Source organism: Halictus rubicundus, chromosome 5 (assembly GCF_050948215.1).
Source record: "Halictus rubicundus isolate RS-2024b chromosome 5, iyHalRubi1_principal, whole genome shotgun sequence".
Taxonomy (NCBI): domain Eukaryota; kingdom Metazoa; phylum Arthropoda; class Insecta; order Hymenoptera; family Halictidae; genus Halictus; species Halictus rubicundus.
Window position 1 is genome coordinate 4515782 of NC_135153.1, and position 16133 is coordinate 4531914.

Sequence of the window (16133 nt, forward strand, 5' to 3'; positions counted from 1 at the left end):
CTACTAATAAAACAATTAAGGACATATAACTCAGTGTCATCGTTCAACATACTATAAACGTATATACAGAATGCCTATACTTCTACAAAACAAGCGAGAATTCCTTCCTCCTCACAAGATGGAAGACTATCATTCATTATGTATAATTATTGTTAAATGGTAAAAAAACCAAAACGCGTATGCCCTATTTTGGATCAAAGATCACAAATCCGAGTTTATATTGAAACGAATTAAAAATAAATAGGAGAAACTACAAAAAAATCGAATTTTTAATACATTGTTTAAACAAATAAGTTTTGTTAAAATTATCTTTCGCGACTGAATTTCCCATCCAAAAACACAAAACTTAAAAAAAATTCAATTTTTTTCGACCGCTAGTTTCCGAGATATCTCAAAAATGTGGTTCAACTTTGGGGGTTGTTTTGACCCCTTCAAAGTGGATGGTTGGCAAAAAAAGCACGTGTCACATATTTTTCGAAGAACTATGTTTCACATGAGTTTCATCAAAATCGGCTTGCGTAACTTGAATGTATTTCCTTGTGAGAAGTAGTGATTTTGTGTTTTTGCTATCATTATGTCCTGTTTGCATACTAGAACATTTATACAGTGTTTACTCGATATATGTCCAAACCACGGGACTAGCTAGGGACATATATCGGCCTGGAGATGCTACTCTTTGATCCACGCCGAACGTAGAAAAGGACAGCGAAGCCTTAGAGGCCTCGGTTCATTTTCTGCGGAGAATATTTTCGCAAAGGACGAAGTACCTTCAAATGACCTTGGAAATCAACCATTCCAAGAAAGCAGTGCTGCTAATTATCTATGACTTATAAATTAGGTCTAACCTACGCGCTGCTCCAAACTCGGCAATTCTCCCCTAATGACACGAAAAATGTATTTGTACCATTTTCTACCACAGAATTTGAAAATAATGTAAGATGTGCTATGTTTTTCTTCGGGAATGTGTTCGTGAGGAACGCGTCGATTGTAACCGCGGCTCGGCGTGGCGCGAGCGTTGAAAGTAGTGTTCCTTCTCGAGAAATTTTATAATTGATTATTTCTCATTTCTCGAGAAAAATTCCAGTATTTCTCAAGAAATTTAAATTTAGGAAAATTCTTATGAATCTCATTTATTTTATAACATATAAATTCTTATATTCTCTTAAATTCTCATTTAAAACTTTAGAAAAACTGAATACTGAATTGAGTAATGAGTTTCTTGTTGTTATTAAAGAAGAAATATCTAAAAGAAGAGACAAGATTGTTTTATCCCTTATAAAATATCTGCATAATCCAGAATCTCTGCAAAAAGATTCAGAAGATACATTTTTTTATTCAACATCCAAGGCAGATGTGTATAAAATGGCAAAACAAATTCTAAACAGACTTTTTGGAAAATATAACAATGATTCTTATGAAAATAGTGAAAAACTTTCAGATTCTCAGAATGAGGAACTATCACTGGAAAAACAGTTAGAATTAGAAATTGGAGATAGCCTTCAAGTATTTAGTGTCAAGAGGCGGTATTTAGCGGCAGAAGAAAATAAATTCCGGAGTCTAACAAAGGAATTCCAAATTTTTTAGTCCACTGGAAAAAGGACACCCAATCTTCAGCAACTTTTGGATGTTCTGTACACGATAAAGCCAACATCCACACAAAATGAAAGAAGTTTTTCTACGGCTACAGATTTTGTTAAAAAAAAAAAAAAAAAAAAAAGAGAAGTAGATTGTCTGATTCTACATTAGACGCATTATGCTTCTTAAGAAGTTATTTCAAAACAAAAGCGTAATGTTTCACTTTATAAAAGTTTGGTAAAAGTTTCCCAATATTTTGTTATTTTATTAAAAATTCTCGAGAAATATAGTCTTATTTCTCATTTCTCGAGAAATGAAAAATGTTGAGAAATCAGGAACACTAGTTGAAACGTACGAGAAAGGTTGAATCTAGATTGTTTTTCTGTTTGCAGCATTGTGTTAGCGTGGCCGGAGGTGGCGGCGGAGGTGGAGGTGGTGGCGGTGGGACGGTCGCCGGCAGTCGGCTGAACCTACACCTTCGTTCCTGCGGAGGCAGCGGTGGCGGTGCCGGCATCGCCGGAAGTGACAGCGCTTCGGATTACCCGCCAAGCGCTGCGGCAGCGCGGAGCCGGGAGGCGGCGGCGGCGGCGCTGCACGCGGCAAGGACCCTGTTGGGCGCGGGGGTGGCTAACCCTTGCTCACCCACCCCCGAACCGCCCTTCTGGAAGATGCCACATAAAGGTTGGTCGAACGAGCCTGTTTGTTTACACTACCCGGTGGAATTCGAGAGTCGCTTCTGCCCCTCTCGCGCTTTCACCTCAGCCTTGTTCCTTCGAAACTGACGCGCAGAGTGCTTAGTAGATTTTAAAAGTAATACAGTGATTTCTCTATGCGGGGTGTTCATGCTATTACTAGCCAGAGTTTTTTTTTGTAAACAGTAAATATTAGAAAAAAATGAAAGAGGAAAAAGTAGTACTGTTTTTTATACGCAACACAATGGCGTATGTGATTTTGTTGTGTTTATACTATTTTGTTAGATATGAAGGTGACCTTCAATTTTTTTAAATGGAATGCTGTATATTTTTTATATCACATGAAAGCGTGTGACTAGACGAATTCGTCCGTATACTGCACAGTGACCTTCAAGGTCATGTAAGGTCAGAAATGGAAGAAACATTTTGAATATTTCGTAGCAACGTGAAGCTACTTTTCGTACCGAAGTTGTCGGATTTTCTTCAAAATGTAAGAGGATTTCTAACTTTTTATCTTCAGGAAGAAGACATTTCCATTTCATTTTGGGAAGGCCTTGTTTCCTTCAAACGCTTGGCACACAAAACAAACTGATTTTCATTTGGTTGCACTCCGTCCGGATATTCTTCTAGGAATTTCAATTTACTTCGCCATCTATTTCCATTGCACTGATAATAAATGCGTACCATATCCGCCTTCTCGTCCAACGAATAACGGTACATTACTATGCGACATTATTAATCGGTTTCGGAAGTAATACCGAAATTGTCTCGTCATAGTAGAAACTGCATCATCTGATTCGTATGAATAAGGAATACTTGGGAACACATTGGTATGAAATATCCAAAATGTTTCTTCCACTTCTGACCTTGCATGACCTTGAAGGGCACTGTGCAGTATACGGACGAATTCGTCTAGACACGCGCTTCCATGTGATACAAAACTATACACAATATTCCATTTAAAAAATTGAAGGTCACCTTCATATCTAACAAAATAGTATAAACACAAAAGAATTACATACGCCATTGTGTTCCGTATAAAAGACAGTACTACTTTTTCTCGTTTAATTTCTTTCTAACATTTTCTAGAAAAACGCTGGCTAGTAATAGCGTGAACACTCTGTATATGTCGCCGAGGCCTGGATGATAAACGTCATGGAATTTTCCCCACTACCGCGGGGTACATCCCGTGAGGGATACTCGACCCGTGTTGTTGACATATATCGAGAATTCACTGTGTCTCTCTGTGTATCGTAGCTCTTCTATAACGCGGAGCAAAAATGGCTATAAATTGCTACTGCTTGGGACCACGTAACTCTGCTCTATTGCAGAGTTACGTAGCGGCGACGCTTCACCTGTTTTTTGAAAAAAGTAAGCGAACGACAAGATTATTCGTGTGTTGGCACATTTTTTGTCTGGTCGTTTTCTCCTACCGGCGCGGCGCCGCGGCGTAAGATTTACGTGTGAGCCCGTTCTATCGACCGCGTTCTGCTTGTCGCCGGGAATAGAGATCAGTCTATCTAATAGTTCGCTTATCGCGTGGAACGGTTTCAAAGGAATATGGCTGTTCTATCGAGCATCGCGGCGCGATCGCTTGAAATTGCTTTCCTCGGCGGACATCGCGTGTATCGTTGCGCGCGTTCAGGCTTTTCACCCTGTAAACAAGTTTCACGCGTAAAATCTATCTTAGGCGCGTCTATAATTAAACCTAGCCACTCCGTTGCATCCATAAATAAAGAGAAAGAGAGAAAAAAATTCAACTTCGAAACGAAAAGTTAGTTTCGAGCGTGGCGCGGTAGTTCTGCTAATTCGGCCGGAGGAGGGAAAAGGATGTTAAAATTACGTGGCTGGTGAAACCGATAGGCGGCCGATTATTATCTGTCATTCGAATACTTCATCTGACGATCCGGTCCTCGTATCTCGACGACTTTGCTAATAGAAGGCCGTTACAATGCGGTCGAACGTCGGTCGCCTTTCCTATTGTCGGTGCTCGTTAGCGTCAACTTCGTGCCCGTTTGTGTATCGTGAAACCCGAGCCACGGGAATTTTTTTCGTTTTATCTTTTTTGACGGATACAGTCGGGAACGATGTCTCGAATCTTCGGGATGGATTTCGAATTGACCGAAGGTTGGTCCGGGAACCGGGTTCCATGAATCGACTCGAACCTTGACTGGGCACAAAGTGCCGACGCGAACCTTCTGCGCTCGCCCTTCGAACTTTCTTTTCGACCATTTTCGAGTACAGGAATATTACGTTAAACTTCTCTTTTGCGGTTCATAATGGAAAAGTAACTTTACAGTAGAAAATCACTGCGACAAGGAATCTAGTTGTTGGCACTCTTCTGTTGCTTTTGTGGTTGTTAAAATCTGGGCCAGGAATATGTTTCGAGGAAATTGGCGCTCTTTCACGTTTCGTATCAACAGTTTTCAACTACCGTGAACTCTGGGCTTCTTCTTAAATGCCTTTATACTCGTGACGCGATCTAACAGATGCAATACACATTCAAGTTAGCATTTCAAATTCCCTTCAGTTTCACGACGATTGCTGTTTTAAAACGTTAAGTCTGGAGATCTGTTCAAAGACATTTACTAAAATTATTATTAGACTGCGGATCGAAATTTTCAAAAAATGCTATAATATAAAATTCCAGAGAATTTAATACGATTCTTATTCGTTTTGGATCTACAGAGGCTGTACTGATATTTCATTCCACTTACTGAAAATTTGCCTATAAAAATTGGAAATTGCGTAAACACCCGCAGTCTAATTATTATTTATTTTCTCAAGCTCAACTACGATAGCAAGTAGGGTAAGGGACCCCCAATTACTGTGCCTATATTAGTTATATTTATTTATTTCAGCGTAATAAATAATAAAAGAGATATATTAAATTTATTTCATTAAAATCAGTTAATATACTTTTCACATTTTCACGATTCGAAATCGTCTATTGTATTCGTAAAAATATCGTGTAATATGCGTTTTGAATTCGTCACGATGTCTTCTAAATATGGTAAAAAAAAATATGTGTTCCTATTTGTGAAACCCAAGGTGACCTCGATTTCGCCATGAAAACAAACTGTTTTCGAAATTTTTTTTACTGATATCTATTGTGTACTCCATGTATGTATGTACTCCATCGCGAGTGGGTGAAAAATCGTGCGTCCCGTTAGACGGAACACCCTGTGTATGTTGTACATCTCTTTTTGAAATATTCATTATGATTTCAAAATAATTATAATTAATATGGGCACAGTAATTGGTACCTCCACAGTAACTGGGTTCCTTACCATAGTTCTATCTGTTCTGCATTTAATCCGATGTGTTTAAAGCTTTATCGAAAACTACCTACAACTTCCAGAAGTGTCAGGCTTAGAAGAAACCCTGCGCAAAATCGTCTTATAACACCTTTACGACGAGACTATAAGCTGATAACTTTACATTAAAAGTCTAATATCCATCGTCAGTCGCTCCTTCATTAGAAATGCAATACCATGTTAGGGTACGTCAGATTCGGATTCTAATAACATTTTTTATTTTATATTGGTATCCATGTAACGCAACGAAGGGCGATATTACAATCGATACTACTGATCCACTCATTGTTAACCCCTTGCATTTCTTTTACAGTTACAAAACCTTTTTAATTTGTAACTGTAAAAATTATAATAAAATTTTATTAATCCTCAAATTCTTTCCAAATTGGTCCAGTGGTTTTTAAATATTACTCGGTACCGATTTTAAAAACTTTATTTCGAGCACAACGCGTTTAAGGTATCAATTGTCTGTTATCACTCTATGCACTACAATAACTGCACTTTTGGGGCTATAAATCTAAACAGTATTACGAATTTCCAAATAAAACTCTGGGAGCACATTCCAAAAGGATTATACCAACAGAATATACCATTTTTTAGAAGTCGTATATTTTTAGTTTACCCGAGGTGTGCAGCTCATTAACTCTTGATTGCACAGTTGGGGTGTGGTAAACTCCACTAGATACAGTGAATTCTCGATATATGTCAATAACGCGGGTCTTCCCAGCGTCATGTATCGTCCAGGAGACATACTCGAGCCGTGTTATCTCTCGAGCTTCTATTCCCCTCACGGGGTATACCCCGCGGTAGTGGGGATAATTCCGCGACGTTTATCATCCAGACCTTGACGACAAATATAGAGAAATCACTGTATATCGCAAGTCGCAAGGAAATGTGTAATTAAAGATAGATATTGCATTACCTGCTAACAGTTTGAATATCATTCCGTGTAATATTATATTTAGGGTACCTCTGAGAGGCCCCCTTTTTTCTATAGACTTTATTATGGGCTACTGTCGACTACTTGGCTCGGCTCTATTGGAGACTACTTTCCTCTACGTTGAAACGGCAGAGAAACGCGTTTGGCGGAAACTCGTAGTTGTCCTCTGACAAAAGCGGAAGTGCGCAGCCTTTCTAAACGCGTCTCAATTTACATCTTGTTACTTTCGCGTTAGCGTGCCTCGCCGGGATCATAGGTGGTGGCTTGGCTCGGCTCACGTCTCGCAGCCTTCGGCTAAATTTGTGACCTTCGCGACGAGTTATACGAGGGTCAAGCAAATACGTGTACGCTTATGGGCTTAGGTGGGGCTCGCGGTTACCCCCGGGGTTAGTCGGTAACCCGACACGCCTTTCCTTGGCTTCTGTCGGGCCAACAGCCCCTTCAGCCCCTTCTTCACTGGAGCCTCGACGTCGAAGGGTGGCGCCTTCTATTCCACACACCCTCCGACGATTCGGCGGCAAATACGATCCCCAAGGCCACAACACAATCGGTGTATTCCTCCGGCTAGGGCTGGCTCCGGGTGAGGTCGCCGGGTTTAATAAGCGAGCACCTATACCGCCAATTTGTCTTTCCTTTGTGCGCCGTTTTATTGCCGATCCGTGTATACATGTTACTGCCTCCGGGATCAAATTATCAGGTGTACAAAGTCATTCTCGATCTTTCTACAGAAATTTATATTTATTCGTAATGAAATAACTATGTTATAACTATTTCGGTCTCGAGCAGAGAATTAGGCACGGTCGGCTGCAACAGCTTGGTACACTTGACGGCCCTAAAATCACTCGGTTGTCGTCGGCCACCATCTGAAAACCCCGTGAGCGAACGCTCTTAGCTGAATCCTGATTTGTCGCATTCCATTTCTTTTGCTTAGTTTCCCAAAAATACACCCCTACTCCGACCAACAGCAACTGATCACAGTCGACGTCATACGCGACACGATACAGCTGATTAGAACTGAATAACGGAAAAGCGATATCGGTCTCTTTCATGACATTTAAGTGTAGCCTAAAAGATGCGTTTCCCGCTGTGATGTTTTGGCGGCGTTACTGCCTTTGAGTACACTACCCAGTGAATCACACTGTATCACTTGAATTTTGTATTTTATTTTTCTAATTAGTTGGTATTATGCGGTGCTACACTTTGCGGGAAAAGTTTCTGTTTAAATAAGTGCAACAGCTAATTTAATGCTAGGGCCGGAAATTAATTTGTATACCTAATAATTCGCGCGATTTTTTTAGGAGCTTAGTACACGCGGTATTTTTAGTTTTGTATTTAATTAGTATTGGAGTTAGGCGTCGAGAAGTTATTGACGGGTCATGAACCTTCAGATGTGGTCCATGACAGTTAGGTTCGCTGGGCGAGCGACCATCCGCAGGCCCAGTGACCTCTTGAGACTCATCGGGTCACTTGCGACCCCACCATAGCAAAAAGGGCGGTAATCTTCCATTTGGAAGTAACCGCCCTTAAGTAAACGCAAAATGCAATTATTGGCAGGCTATGTTACCGCTCCATAGATAAATTAGTATACATATAACTATATGAAGAGTACATCCTCAAAACATCCGAGAAGACTGGTTTATTAACTTGAAGCTTTTGCTCTCCAACGATTTTATTTTAAGAATGGAGAATTATGAACGTTTGTAAATTCATTTTATTCTTCTTACTCACTTGCTTTATTCCAATGCTAATGAAAATGTTATTATTATTAATGCGATAACTTAAGAAGCGTATTACGAAAGACTCCGGGAAATGGAGTACTAACGGTTAACTTAAGCTCATAAAAACTTTTGCTACCTTGCAGTGCATATTGCTTATCTGTTTGCTTCATAGAAATGATTCGAAATAATTATCCTTAATTAACGCAACGCAAGTAGTAGAAACATTTATGCGTCCTCGGTCTCTTTACATATCCCTGCAAAATTCTGTGAAATCCAGAAGAACAATAAGATTGCAACTCTCTGACAATTTCTATTAGGGTTCAGTCACTTGTGTACAGTATTTACTCTATATATATGTCCCAAATGCCTAGCCGATAAAAGTCCCAGTACTATCCCCACTGTCGCGGTGTGTACCCCGTGAGTCCTTTTCTACGTTCGGCGTGGATCAAAGAATAGTATCTCCTGGCCGATATATGTCTCTGGCTAGACCCGTGTTTCTGACATAAATCGTGTAAACACTGTACCGAGTATTTTCGTGCATTTAATTAAGGGGAGAAAGCCGCAGAGTAACCGATCGTTGTCGAGCGATCGATAGCGATAGATCGACGCTCCGGCGCGCAAGCATCGAAGAACTGGGAACAAATGCAAGATTCCGAACCCCACGGTTTCCCAATTAGTAAGCCGATCAGAACCGCGGATAAGAGTTGCAGTTTGCGTTACTCTAAGCTCCGAAACCTAAGCCACCATCTGATAATCCCACACAATTTCGGTCCGTTAAAATTGATTTCACCACCAGCACGCATCGAGGAGGGGCGTGGTATGTTTATCCGAAGTTTGGCCGGATCGTATTACGTTCCGCGCCCGATCATAATACAGGGTCTGGGGTATAGAAGAGCATGTTCCCCTTTTCGAATGTGCTGGAGCTGGAGCTGAAGTCAGAGCATGCTCGAGCATCCCGAAGAGTTGCGAGGAGGCCTACGATGGCCTCGCGGCACGAGCTCGCCCCCCTTTTCTTCGCCTCTTTTCTCTCTCGCTAACCCCTCGCTATTCTACCCCCCCCCCTCTCTCGTTCCTGCACAAAAGCCCTGCAGCTATTCGAATCAAACGGCCGATTCACGGGAGCACTTTATTTCGTGCTAGGCTACAAGATTTGTTAATGGTTATGGGCGCTTGTGGCGGTCGGCTCGCGTGCCAGCCGAAGCTGCAGAGATTACCTGCGCCCGGCTTTCAAGGGCCAATAAATGTCGAGGGCGCGGGATTATCCGCGACGGACCAATGGGACATCGTTCGTAATACATTTCGAGATTTTCCGTTCATAATTTATACCCCGGTCGCAACGTTTAGATTCTCCTCCGGTGATCTATAGAAACAAATGATTCCGGGATGAACTGTAATCAAACGAAGGCGCGCTGGAAATGTTGAAGAAGATTCCTAGCCCTTAACCCTTCGTCGCATGATTTTATTCACGGATCCAACTATTGGTTTACACTCGACACTATTTCTACCAAAAGTGTCAGAAATTGTAACTTTTTCTGTGACAATATCTTTTCTCATATGGGACAAGGGAATACGCTGTATTTAACCCTTAGCACTCGAATGACGACTGTAACGTACCACTAAAAGTTGCAGTATCATTATTCACAATATTGTTTAAATTATTTACTTTCTTTCTATTTAATAAATTGCTAAACATTTCAGTGTTGTACGAGTAAATCGCACCATTTTCGTATGTATGGCATGGAAAAATATATGTAGAAGAGAAATATTCTAGATCGGAGCAAATGTTACGTTTTGGACTTAAAATGGCTTCGAGTGCAAAGGGTTAATCCTTAGCACTCGAATGACGACTGTAACGTACCACTGAAAGTTGCAGTATCATTATTATTTTCGTATGTATAACATGAAAAAGTATGTATATAGAAGGGAAATATTCTAGGTCGGAAGAAATGTTCCGTTTTGGGGTTAAAATAGCTTCGAGTGCAAAGGGTTAATAGAATCTTGTAACTATGAAGGTTATTGTCGAAATAAATGTCGGCCTCGAGTGTGTCAAGTACTACATCATATTTGACAGTTACAAAAGGTGCACGTTGATCCCTTTATATTAATTTTTATTCTTAAGGGCCAAGTCTCCGTAGATCCGCGATAAGGTAGAGCGACCGACAAAAATAGGCGAAGAATGGTTTCACAGGAGGAAAGTTTTCGTTCTTATATGAGAATATTTTTCGCTGGGGAAGGGCTCATTCTAAAGAGGAAGGTTCAATGCAGTAAGCTCTGGTCATGAGTTGACGACATTATGCAGATATTTGGTAATATAAGCGTTAGGAATAGACCAAAAATTGACGATGTGCATTGGATGGTTTTCTGGATGAAATCGAGGGTAACGCGCTCTAGAAAATATTTCTAGCTACAAACTGAGCCATATTTTGTCTTGATTCTTTGAGAAATAAAGTTTCTCGAACTTTCCTCCCGTTTCTGGCGTCAGAAATCATGATATCGATAATATAGAGCAAAAAGTGTGACAAGATTAGTCACAGACTTAAGACCCGTCGGATCAAGACCAAGACCTATCTTAAGTCTGTGTCTGAAGTATGTGAACGGAAATGGTACAGCAGTTACCGACCTGCTGACTCTGCAAAAGTCCCGTGACTACCCTTGGCCCTTAAAACTAGCCTAAACCAGAGATTCCTCAACTTATTTGTCCTACTGTCGCCCCTGAAAATTTGCCTTAAGTGAACAAACAGAAAAATACAGTGATAAATTTCTGTTATTTTATATATTTATATGTACGCCCTCCCACCCTGAATCGTTCCAGTGCCCATAAGGGAAACACTGGTCCGAATCAGCCAAAAAGAATTACGTTCGTCAGGAACGTTCGACACCGTTCAAAAACCATTGTAAGATAAGCCGCGAGCAAGCGGCGAAAAACATTGGCGCGGGCTTGCCCCAGAATTACCGTATGCACATTTAAATGCCAATTACGTTACCAGCGAGTTCGCAATTATAATTAAGGAACGCGCGAGTGTAATCACGCGACTGCTTACTTCGACGCAGCTCCTGCGGTTTCCTCGGTGAAAAGGGACGAAGATACCCGATGCCTCGCGGCTTTAATAATAAGAGGCGCGGTAACGAGTATATGCCGTTAGGATGGCGTTGCTTTCGCTAATTCAACGCTGCTTCCTAACACTGTCCGTAATGAATTCGCTAGAGGATGAAGGAGGGAGTTGGGCCAAGAGAGACAGAGGGAGAGAAAGAGAGACGATGAGGAAGAGAAAGGGATGGGAGAGGGAGTTATGAAGGAAGGGAGAGAGCGAGGGTGAAGCAACGAAGAGAAAGAGGAAGAGAGAGAGAGAGAGACGGGCTAAGAGACGGGAAGAGGATCTCGCTCTTGCGATTCAACTCATTACAGAATGTATGCTCCGCACGCCATCTTTGATGTCGCGGTAGAACGCGTTCAGATGAAACTCTTGCCTCCTCGTGGCGTGAATTTAGCCCGAAACGCTCGGGGCGCACGACCTCATCCTCCGTCCCTGTCCTGTCCTCCACGCCTTTCAAACCGGCAACGACGCGGTGATAATAACGTTTAACGAGAGTTACTTCGGCCGCGTATAAATAAAACGCGGCCGCGGTGATTTTGCTCGGTCCCCTGTTCCCGCGAACCATTATTCCCAACCGGAACGACGCGGCGCGTCGCGACGACGGGGTACGGCTCTTGACGGCCCGGCGCGCGGCGCACGGCGCACGGTGGTTTAAAACGCGATTCCAGAGGAGCAAAATCATTTTTGTCGTTATTTTTTCGTCTACGCGAACATGCCCATTCGTCTCTTATATTTTCTGTTGTTCAGACCTATTTATAATTATTTTTCGCTTGCTTGCTCGTGCAAAAAAGATTGCAAAAAGTCTCGGAAAAATTGAAGAATAAGTAAAAGTAGCGTGAAGCGGGAAGAGGTATTGTAATATTTTGATTCTCTGATTAATATACACGTTAACCCCTTGCACTGCTATTTATTTTGTGAGTATAATGATTAGAAATTCTTCATCGTTCAGAATTTCATAGAAAAAAGAAATTTATATTTGTTGTATGCCTATGTTTTCCCCAAAGGATATGCACTACCGCTCAAAAATATCCGGACACTTGCGAAATATGTATTAACATTGCATAAAAGATATTTCAGTGCCTAAAATAGTGACTAAAATCGATTTTTATTAGTTTCTTATGAAATATCTAACGTTTTGAATTAAAAATAACGTATGTGGAACTTACCAATACTACACTAAAATTAAATACGAGATTCATCGACGTATCCACCGCGGAGTGTCTGGATACTTTTGAGCGGTAGTGTATATCAACTACAACAAAATGGAATTTTATTTCGGTTTAAAGGAAATTAATAACATACATATTTAGTAGACTCTGTTTAGTATCTTCGTCAGGAGACTGACTCGATATTGTAGGGCAAGGGGTTAACAGAATTATCGTACGATGCTGATTATTGCCAGCTTTTGAAATGTAAATGTTTTTTTTTTAAATATGGCTTTACAAAAAGCCTTTTTGAAAAGATTATGTCTATATTATACCTCATGAAAAACAATGTTAAGCGAAACTTACGTGTATAGTATATGTGCAGATACATATAATTATAGTACTACTGAATATAGTTATGGTACAATTATAATATAGTTAAAATATATGTAGTTAATGCTGAAGAGTACAAACCAGAGATTCAATAAAATTCAGATCACTAATGTTTCTTATACTATGCATGTATTATCTGTATTATAATTAGTATATATCTTCACATGTTGTCTACATGTAAGTTTAGAATAATGTTATCTTTTATGAAACACGACATGTAGACATAATCCGTCGATACATAATGAATGACACAAAACAAATAGGTACACTCTCGTCCATAAATCATCTGACACTTACTTGTTTTCAGCAAATTGGTAATTACAATAAGGATACAAGTTTCGGGATTGATTTTATTGTTTCATTTTGTTATATGCAGCTTTTACACGATAATATTTCAATGCAAAATTAAAGATATACATATACAACTTGAATAAATGTTGAAAAAAGAGATTGAGAATTGTGGGACGAGTTAGATAGAATAAGAGAAACGTGGCCAAAATCAAAACAGCGCTTATGGACAGCTCTAGGAGACAAATTCGGAAATAATTATCCCACTAAAATTTTAAAAATTAATCGACAGAATCCCACGGTTACTTCAAGCGAATGTATTGATGATAAGAAAATATGAGATATTTTGGTCAGATCTTTGACACATAATTTGATTTACATGTTCTCTTCATTAGAAAATAAGTACCACTTTTATTTCATAATGCAGTGGATTCTCGATATATGTCAACAACACGGGTCTTGCCAGCGTCATGTATCGTCGAGGAGATATACCCGAGCCGTCTTATGTCGTCAAAGGCCTCTCGAGCTTCGGGGCTCCTCACGGGGTATGGCCCGCGGTAATGGGGATAATTCTGCGACATTTATCATCCATGTCTTGGCGACATATATAGAGAAATCACTGTATAGATCCTTTAACAACAAAATATCGTCTGCATCCAAATTTCAATAAGTGTCCGGTGACTTATGGACGGGTGTGCACATACTTTTAATTGTACATCCACGCAGAGGACAAAATAACGAGAAAAATAATTCTTCTCAGCCAGAATCGCGTTTCAAACTGTGCGGCGCGGCGCGTCACCAACTCTTCGCCGAACGAGCTTCCGGTTGTTACGTCTTTGAACGTTATCGAGCCACGGTGTGCACCGATTCCGGAACCGCGGCGACAGAGAAAACCAGTTTTATTGAATTTCTAAGGCGGTTTTTGCCCCCACACGCGAGTCGGACGCTCGCAGATTGTGAGCGGAACTCTCGCGGTGACATTGATGCCACCACCGCGCCGCCACCGACTGCCGCGCTCAAAATGGAAGCACGCTGAAAGAACACACGCCGCGTCCCGCGATTACCGCGAACGTGCATTCGGATTTTCAGCGTTTTTCGAGACATTCAGCCAGAAATAAAAGGGAAGAACCCGTTTATCTCGCTTTCATTATTCCCACCCTTTTGACAGTCCAGGGGCGCCTCACTTCGGTTTTCGTGGTTCACACCCGACGCGGACTGTTTGGACGTCTACTCGTGACGCACGGAGCGAAGCGATCTTTAATGGATGCATTAATTTCGAAAGCAAATGCATTTCATCCGACCGTACATCCGCAGCAGTTAATTGACGCGTTACAGTGACGTTACTGTTATAGTGGTTTCAGTGTCGAACCGGGGCGTTTCATGGAAAAAGGGCACACACGCAGATGTGCCGTTTCAAGAGAATCGATTTCAATGTTTGCATTATGGTAACATTTAAAACCATTTTTCTTTGTGACTTTCCGAGAACAGAAGTTACGATTTCAATTTTGCATAGTCGCTTTAACCCCTTACCTTACAACTTAATTCCAAGGCTTCGGATTAATTCATACCAATATCATTTCGTCCGATGCTCTAAATACGTATCGATAGAAAATAAAATAATTTTTATTGCTTCAATGTATTATACAATGGTTAGATTGCTACTGCGTATTAAAAATAATCAAGTTTGACGTGCCGTGTTCGACCATGACGTTGATGACCTCGATCGAGTTGTAATTTGACGCCATTTTGATTATGAATGACTAAGAAATATGTTTCCACGTCTCCTTAGCTTTTACAGTCCAGATGAATGCACAAAATGCAGGCGAAAGTGACAAAGCAAGTATCATCGAAGTAGAGTATAACGAACGGGAAGACGCACCACGAAACGTTTCGAGAGGTTTTCTGTGTTGGTAGACGCCGGGGTAGCGTGTATAGGGGGTCGAAGAATTTGTACATTTTCAACGAGAACAGCTCTTTCCACCGGGCTGAAGTATCGCAATCGAACTCCGTACAGCACTCAGGCCAGAACGAGTCGTGAAACTCGTTACATCCGAACGGATGCAGCTTGAAAACGCGCGTTTAATTACCCGTATTATATTATTGCGACCCATTAAGCAGGCATTCTGTAAACTTTCCGTCATCGTCCGCATTTCTTCCCACAACCCTGTGTGTCTGTCACGTGGATATACAATCTTTTCTCTATATATGTTCACAACACGGCTCTACCCAGGGACATATATCGGTTAGAAGATACTATTCTTTGAGGACAGCGAAACTCTAGAGGCCTCGGTTGATGGTCCCTGACGAGGTATACCCCGCGGCAGTGGGAATAGTTCTGGGACTTTTATCGGCGAGGCATTTGGGACATATATAGAGCACACACTGTACACGAGTGACTGAACTCTAATAGAAACTGTCAGACGATTGCAATCTTGGAGATATTTATTGTTCTTCTGGATCTCACAAAATTTCCCATTCGGATCATGAAGTTCTGTTATACACAATAATACTAATAACTATAAAATACTAATGTACAGTCTTTACTCGATATATGTCCCAAATATCTAGCCGATAAAAGTCCCAGAACTATCCCCACTGCCGCGGGGTATAACCGAGGAGTGTAAACATAATACGGGTCGGATGTATCGGTGTGTGAGACCACTACTAATCCAATAACAAAACTTCTTTATTTTTCATTACTTTTTTATGGGACTTTCATCAACACGTTCGTGGGATTTTTCTAATGAAAATGATACCAAATATGATATAATTCCGATGACATTTGCTTGTGTAATGTGCGATGAAAGTTACAGTGTTTACTCGATTTATGTCCAAAACACGGGTCTAGCCACGGACATATATCGACCAGGAGATACTATTCTTTGATCCACGCAACCTTACCATTCGAGATGTCTCAAAGTTTCTCGAGCTTTGGGGTCTCTCACGGGATATACCCCGCGGCAGTGGGGA

At 41.0% G+C, this 16133-nt stretch overlaps 1 protein-coding gene across 1 annotated transcript in view; it reads left to right on the forward strand.

The window, feature by feature from the left end:
- Positions 1 to 2125: 2125 nt before the first annotated feature.
- Positions 2126 to 16133, forward strand: part of Toy (paired box 6 protein twin of eyeless) — a 73812-nt gene continuing 59804 nt past the window's right edge. The window contains exon 1 of the mRNA XM_076787637.1: positions 2126 to 2256. Coding sequence (XP_076643752.1) covers positions 2244 to 2256 — 13 coding nt within the window. The 5' untranslated portion in view covers positions 2126 to 2243. The remainder of the gene's footprint in view (positions 2257 to 16133) is intronic.